The 8,405-nt window shown below is 46.6% G+C and overlaps 1 protein-coding gene across 2 annotated transcripts in view; it reads left to right on the top strand.

The window, feature by feature from the left end:
- The first annotated feature begins 232 nt into the window (after positions 1 to 232).
- Positions 233 to 8,405, top strand: part of ptgir (prostaglandin I2 receptor) — a 58,736-nt gene continuing 50,563 nt past the window's right edge. Inside the window, exons 1-2 of one of the 2 annotated variants that reach the window (XM_076282780.1) lie at positions 233 to 590; positions 704 to 1,836. In XM_076282780.1, coding sequence (XP_076138895.1) covers positions 997 to 1,836 — 840 coding nt within the window. In that variant the 5' untranslated portion in view covers positions 233 to 590; positions 704 to 996. Of the gene's footprint in view, positions 1,837 to 8,405 lie in introns of both variants that reach the window. The other variant, XM_076282779.1, reaches the window with a different exon arrangement.

Raw genomic sequence — 8,405 nt, 5'->3', positions numbered from 1 at the left:
GCCAGATTTGGAAAGTATGACACAGAATTACATATTTAGACAGTGTTTTCTGCTAAGTACAGGTAGGTTGTTAATAAAATGTTGCTGATGAAAGGGATTATAACCATGCTTGTCAGCCACATGCAAGACAAGTCGTGAATGACGTGAATATTAAAGTCGAACTGTGACGCGCACGTCCCCACCCTCGGACATGCGAGAGCTGGCACATTGAATCCAACGTGGTGGAGGAATCATAAGCATTCTGAGCGTGGAGTTAGTCCGGTAAACAACCGCACAAAACTCGTGACAAGTTTAATTTCCTTCTATCATATTATTCGATTATTAAACAGAAACCTCCATTTGATTGGCTAAAAACTTTACAATTAGAAAAACAAGCGGGAGAAGTTGACATCAATTTGACCACTTGAACGAGAGAAAGGGAAGCGGCTATAGGACTCAACGCGTGATTTACAGCTCATGTGTCAACATCTGGTTTTAAGGACTGAGAACTAAAGACAATCTCTTCAAACCGGGCCATCTCGAGCTGCCGACGTTCTTGGACATTTTTACGACCGGAACAAGATGATGGCATTAAGAGACAGCACACTAAGGTGACTGGCCTCTTTTTAAATGGATAATTTCTTAATTAATATCTGATCAGAACCACGTTTACTGCGCAATAGAAAATTAGCTGATAAGTTACTCATGCTTTCTACCTCAACAGCTGGGTGAGCCGTGGAAATGCATCTGTTTCGAGATGAAAGTTAGTCTATCTGTCCCGATGCAAGGGTGCTATTTTCCCACTCGCAACCATGGTGGAGTTTAGTATCCAGAAAGACGCAGCACCGTGATTCACTGCGAATTTGAAACAGCGCTTTACTATGATCTGACTTTTCCTTTTAAAATTTGTACGGGACTCTCGCGCTTTTCTCCACCCCTTCCGGACCATTCCTCGAGGGAAGATGCTTTTTATTTAAACTCCCCCTGTGTCCTCGCTCCCAGCGCACACAAGCGATCATGCACAGCAACCAGTCGTGCGAAAAAATCACCAGCATCAGCGTGGACGGGAGCCCCGTGGTGAGCACGCTCATGTTCATCGCGGGTGTGGTGGGCAACCTGATGGCCCTGGGCATCCTCGGCGTCCACCGCAAGGAGCACCGCGCAAAATCGTCCGTCTTCTGCATCCTAGTAACGGGACTCGCGGTGACTGACCTGCTTGGGACGTGCTTCCTGAGCCCACTGGTCTTCGTGTGTTACGCTCGCAGCTCCTCGCTGCTGGGCCTGACCGGCGGCAGCCAGCACCTGTGCGGCTTGTTCGCCTTCGCCATGACGTTCTTCGGGCTGGCGTCCATGCTCATCCTGTGCGCCATGGCCGTGGAACGCTGCTTGGCCATCAGCCACCCGTACTTCTACTCCAAGCGCGTGCGCCGTAGCTTCGCCAAGCTGGTGCTGCCCCTCATCTACCTGGTCACCTGCGCCTTCTGCCTCCTGCCTTTCTTCGGCTACGGACAGCACAAGCAGTACTGCCCCGGCACGTGGTGCTTCATCAAGATGGAGGCGGACGGGGACGGCGAGGGTGGCCTGATGGACGGTGACCGGCACACGCTGGCCTTCTCGCTGTCCTACGCCACGCTGATGGCGCTGCTGGTGGCCGCCGTGTTCCTGTGCAACGGCTCGGTCATCATCAGCCTGTGCCGCATGCACCGGAGCCAGATGTCGCGGCGAGGCTCGGTGCTGTCTGCCGGACGCAAGCGCAAGATCATGGTGTTCGGGGGACAGGGCGACGAGGAAGTGGAGCACCTGGTGCTGCTGGCCTCCATGACGGTCATCTTTGTCATCTGCTCGCTGCCCCTCACGGTGAGTACTGACTGCTGCACTGGATGTCACTGTCACACACACACACACACACACACACACACACACACACACAGTTGTGATCTACTTGTTGCCCCTTACGATGAGTAGCCACTGCAGCACTGGAGGTCACACACTCTCACACACACAGACACACACACACACACATGTACACTCATACACATGCATACACTTGCACAATTGTGGCGTGCTCGCTGTGCCTCAGTGTGAGTGCTGCACCACTGGAGCTCACACAGACACCAGCAGCTGGGACAGGAATGGGGACGATTCAGGGCCAAAGCCATGAACTCAGGAGTCAATTGCCTTCTGGGAACGTCTCAACACACCACACACACTGCACACACACACACACACACACACACAGAAATATGTGCACACATGCTCAGCATGAATGATAAGTGGTGTTCTTATTCAAATGCTGTAATGGTGGCAGTGGGGAATATTTAACTTATCTAGAACTGTGATCTTAGTAGCTGCACAACCACACACACACACTACACACTACACACACACACACACACACACACCACACCTGCTACGTGCTCAATTTTGTCCAGTTCCTCTGCTGAACTTCTTCTGTACTTCTGACTGTGTGCGAGTATGCTGCCTGTAATGAAACACAAGCTGTATAAACTGTGTACAAGATGTACATAAACACAGGCTTTAAGTGGCGATCTGCAGCTGTCGCCTAGGCCAGTGTACGTTAGTCAGCATGCATGTCAGCTCAGCATGACAAATCATACGGGTGAGACAGTGCAGTTCTCCTTTTTCTGTGAAAAATTTTTTTCCCCCTTGAAATAGGGAGCCATCTATTATTTTTAACAACATCCTGTTGAAGTTTCACAAAGACGCCTGCAAAAGGAAAACGGCTCTGTGACATCAGTCATTGGAGTGGAATTGGGCCTTTACCACTCTGTGATGTGTGATTTCCTACACCCACCCACACACAAGCAGTTTTCACGTTTGTTTTTACAGTAAACGTTCGCCACCTTCTTCTTTCCATTCGTTCTAATGTGCTCTCAGATTGAGGTGGCGTGTGGCGGCGGCAGGCATTTCACACTCGTACGGGGGTGCGTTGCACTCAGCGGAGTTAGCGGTGGTTAGCAGGAGGGCATGCTACCAGCACGGTCTTTGAGAAAGTGATTTTCCCATAGCCTGGGGATTGCAGGTGCTTGTGTCTGGGAGCTGTGGTGCCTTGTAGCGCACATGTGTGTGTGTGTGTGTGTGTGTGTGTGTGTGTGTGCGTCTGTGTGTGTGTGTGTGTGTGTGTGTTCAGCGACGGTTGGAGTGTGGGTGTGTCAGAGGAGCCTAGAGGGCGTCTGCTGGGACAGTTCTGCTTTTCAGCAAGGTTGCATAACAAGCGCCTTGTATTTGGACAGGCAGTCTGCTGCACCCTCTCCTCTCTTTGTCCCTCTCTCTCTATCTATTCCCTTCTCTCTCTCTCTCCCTCGCTCTCTCTCTTTCTTTCTCTCTCACTTCCCTTACCTGTATCTGTTTTTCTCTAGCTCACAAACGTCTGGTTTCAATTACTAATGATGGTAATCTGTTGTGTTGGGGACATGAGATGTGAGCTTTTTTCCCTTGGTGTTGGTGTGGTTTGGGGGTTTTATAGCCATCCTTGGTCCATTTGGTTCAAAGGATTTTTTTTGCTCTGTCTCTTCCTCCTCACTTCCTCCTCTCTTTTGCTCTGTAAGGCCCGTCTTTTGCCCAAACCATATGCATTTCTAAAGAATGCCTTTTTGCATTCAATTTACATGTGTGGATGCCTGTGTTTGATCTGTATTGTCTTAGCTGGCCATGGCCAAAGATCCCCAACACCCGCTCATGCATAAAGTGTGACCATTTGTTCCTTGTTCTGGTCCCACTACTGAGAGATAACTCAGTCCTGGGCCTACTTGATAGGGCTGGGCGATATATCGGTATTACGACTACGACCGATATATTTTGGAAAACGATATGTAGTTGAGACAATATCGTAATACCGGTATTATGTTAAATAATGGGCCATTTTATCAAAGCCACTTGCTCTTCTGTGTTCAGACCATTCAGATAGCCGCAGCTCTGCTCAACTGCGCCCCTTGTGTGTTAAAAATCACTCGTATTACTCACACATGCTTATCGTGTCATTTTAACCACTGGATCAGCCTACCTGCTTTCTGCAAAACACAAACGAAGGGCCATGAAGATGCTTGCTAGATTCGGATACAGGCAGTTGCATAATCTATGGTTTTCTAGCCACTTTCTAGCTACTTTCGGGTAACGTGGAACGACAAGCGGTGTAGTTTTTAATGTCTTTACGCATGGTGGAGTGCTACAGCATGACGGTCATTCTTGTAACACATTTTAGGACAAAGAGGCCTAATTGGAGATGTTTGCGTGATGCGTTGTTACCACTGGTAACAACACTTGTTATATTAATAAATGCTTATTAAAATGCTCAAAACAATGCTCCAAGAAGTGGGGGGACGGCGTTCCCCCGCGTCCAACGCCCACTACACCCCTGGGCCTATGGAAAGGTTTAGTGGTAGGGTTGTCCAATGATCAAGTTGTTGCTTCAATTTGTGTTTTAATTTATGCGACGCACCGGATGCTGGGTTCATACGTTTGGCGCAAGTTTAAAATATTTAGCCGACTGCGTGATTTGTCATTTTCGTTCTTTTGGCAATTAATCCAAGCTTGTTTGTTGTTGCACTATCAGTGTTGCAGTCTTTTAAAATAAATGTTCTGAGTGAAATATATTGCCGTTGCTCTTAGTTCTTTGGGAACGGGGAGCTAAATTGACCTGACGCGAATTTGACCGGAGAAACGGCCGAGTAAACAGTCACCTGCTCTCAGCACAGTGTTGACTTGCGCGCCTAATCGGACGCGCAAGACTGACAGTGACAATAGACGGGCCTAGGCCCGTCCAGGCCTATCCGTGCCTACGCGTATGCTTTCTTAATTATTTAGCTAACTCCATCCCATCAACGAACTTAGGCTATATGGCCAATATCTTTGAAATTTAACGGTCTTGGTTTTATTAGTGGGCATGCCTCAGACTCGTGGTGTGAGCGGTATGGGAGCGGAACAGAGCGGCCACTCTGGCCTCTAAATTAAAAAGCGCGGAGCGCTCAAATTTCATCCATATTACACACAACTATAAAATGATCTAAACTTCTAGACTTGCGGAACAGGCTGCAGGTCAACAGTCTGACAGCCTGCATGAAGATAAGCATTAATGGTCCAATAGTAAAACAGTGCAATTACCAAAGGGCCCTTGAAATGATCTTTTTAAAGCCAAGGAGGATGGCTTGTAACAATGCTAGTCTTTGTTAAAATTGCACAAATTACACAAATACTTTGAAATATTTGTATACTGTTGTATAGTTTGTTTGGTGTTGTTACTTTGTTCTTTGTTAACTGTTATTTTGAGAAGCTGGTTATTTATTTATAATGTAGTGTTTAATAAATAATTGTTAAATATACAGAGTATGTAGTATCGCACAAACAAGACGCCTTCTCTCAACACCTTCTCTCAACACCTTCTCTCTCTTTTTCTCTCTCTATCGCTCTCTCTCCATCTATCTCCCTCTCCCTCCCTCTCTCTCTCACTCCCTCTCTATCTATCTATCTATCTATCTATCTATTATCGATCTACTCCTCCCCTTGCTCCCTCTCTCTCTCTGTCTCTCTCTCTCTTTCTCTCTCTCTCCCTCTCTCTCTTTCTCTCTCTTTCGCTCTCCCTTTCTAACCAATCTGTAGTTGAGAGGTGTGTAGAAAACCTGTTTGCCCCGGTTGACTGGATCGAGATTAACACAGCTCCTCCCACTCTAAGGCACCCTACACTCAGTGTGTGTTTATGTGTGTGTGTGTGTGTGTGTGTGTGTGTGTGCGTGTTCTTCTGTCACGGAAGATGCACACACACAATATCTACAACACACACCAAACCGCAGTAGATCTCTTAACTGTTGTTGGTAAATACCAGCAAGGTGATGGGCTGGGAATATTTTGCAAAAGAAAAAGAGAAGAGAATCAAAAACAAAAGAAAACTTCACAGTACACACACACACACACACACACACAAACACACACACACACACACACACACACACACACACACATGCAGTGATCTCGAGTCTCCTGTAGGGTCCAGCCTAACTCACATGCACACTTACGCACCCTTACACACAAAAACACACACATACACACACACACACACAGTCCAGACTAAGAGTGTATCAGGGCCACTGAGAGGAGGACTCTGACTCATGGGCTTTTGACTCCTGGGGATGTAGTGGTGACTAGTTATTATATCAAACGCTGGAGCATGTGCTGTTATAAAACACAGCTGCACTGAGAGATGCACTATAAAAGCTGAGATAACTGATGAGGGAAAAGCCACTTGGACTTAGTTTACAGGGACAGTGTTGCAACATCTCTTTCAAAGGCACAGCATTTACTGGAAAAAGTTGCAATAACATTGAACGCTTAAAGTCCATTACACAGTTTTATCAAATTATCCTCCCAGTCCTCTTAGTGTGCGTCTAGTGTGCGCTCTCAAAAACACTCAGGGGTTTCACACACAGGGAGCAAATTAAGAGGTTCGGAGACGTACTGTACATTATTCCAAAAATATTCACATCGTTTGGCAACACAGAAGGGAGGGAACGGTGTAATTTGTTTGGTTATTGAAGTCAGATATCAACAGCTTTTCACCAGAACAAAACGTTCTCCCCCCTACACAGCATTCTCAGTAAAAGTGCTACACCAACATTAGCCAAAACAAGATTCCTACATGCTAAGTGACATGACATGACATGACATGACATTTACAGTAAAGAGTAGGCCTACATTTTGATGTAGGCCTACGATTTGATTCAAACCCTAGAGTTTCACTCACCTCCAGTGATATGGCTTTCACTAACTATAACGGGTTACACTAAGGTTATAGCTATACGTTGACTCATTTGTGAAAAAAAACAAAATTCTTCCAATGATTGATCAGTCATTAGGCAGCTGCACACGTAAGAATCCTATTCCACAGCAACATTAATTTTAAAGCAATAAACTAGCATTAAACAAATACTCTGCCATAGATGTAGGATTTTACAATAAGCTGTTAAGCTGATGTTAAACAAGACTTTCCATTTAGTCACAGTTTGTACAGTATTTTAAGGTTAAATAAACATCAGCCAAAACTCTGTAGATTTTTACAATGAAGGGTTTAAGTAATTTGAACAGAACTCTTGCATGGATAAAGCATGGCAGTCCACAGGTGCAGTATTTGACTAAGAACTAAGACTGCTCAAAAAATTCCTCCAGATTTCCCGCTCGGAGAGGGAAGCGCTCAGTCAACCAGCACCTCTCCTCCCACCGCAGCATGGGTGCAAATCGACCTTTGGTCAATACATGGAGCAACCTAAAAACCTTTTCAATTACCAAACACATCTACACACACACACACACACACACCACACACACACACACGCACATACCCACAAATACACACACACTGAGAGGGAGAGAGGGAGGGAGGGAGAGAGAGTGAGAGTGTGTTCTTTGTCAAACACTGCCAACCAGGCATTTCTGTATGGATTGCACGCACACTAGATTACTTGATGTAACAGAAAACCAACTGTACACAACAGTCCAGATATTAGCTCTCTCTCTCTCTCTCTCACACACACACACACACACACAATACCACTCCAGTCTGGTTGACTGATGTAATTGTTCCTAAGCTGTCATGGGTCTATATAATACCTTTTCCCCATGAGCGTGACTCATAGTTCAACCAGTTAGAACACAGTCCGGGAACACGATAAGGAAGATTTCAAAGCAAAACCAGGAAGACAAGAAAATGGCCCCTGTAATCACGGAAGCTTTCCGCTATCTTTGTGCAGTTTGGTCCATTATAAGATTACTACAAGGGAAACGGGCGGCCTCTCTGCAGGTGATGGTTGGAGTTCTGACAGAGAAGCGTTCCCAGAAACACAAACGCAGAGTGCGAGAGAGAGAGTTTGTGTTGGCCCGCCGACAAAGTACAGGACTGTTTGCCTAGCAAACATACAGTAGAGGAGGAAGAACTGTCAGATTTTTTCTTCAGCTAGTTAATTTCTCTCTCTCTTTCTCTCACTCTCCATACTCTCTCTCTCTCTTTCTCCATACTCTCACTGTTCTCTGTACTCTCACACGTTGTGTGAACATCTCTCACCTGTCGGCCCTTGTGCAGTTGAATGTGGCGCTAACGCATCACTCCAGCAGCGAATCACGCCAGTAGGCCTTGGAGTTATTTTTGGTGTAAATTAGAGGCGTAATTTCGTCAGGTTGATTCTATGGAGCAGGCGAGGATCATGCAGTGAGGGAAGCAGCTTGTTAAGGCTCCCATGTGACGGCTCTCTGGTATTGATCACCCCATTTGGGAGCTTACGTGTATTGAAAAGGCCCAGGGCCGTGTTTGTCAGCGGTCAGTAATTCCCCTGCCAGCCAGCGCTGGGCGGGAAGTGTACGCAAGAGCGACGTCATCAGAAGCCAACGAGAGGAACTGCGGGGGCTGCAGCCCGCACGTTCTA

This window comes from Alosa pseudoharengus, unplaced genomic scaffold, assembly GCF_046254945.1.
Source record: "Alosa pseudoharengus isolate Yale_2024_CS ecotype anadromous, Long Island Sound unplaced genomic scaffold, YU_APseudo_1.1 YU_APseudo_1.1_scf_13, whole genome shotgun sequence".
Classification (NCBI taxonomy): domain Eukaryota; kingdom Metazoa; phylum Chordata; class Actinopteri; order Clupeiformes; family Clupeidae; genus Alosa; species Alosa pseudoharengus.
This window is presented reverse-complemented; position numbering and strand designations above follow the sequence as displayed.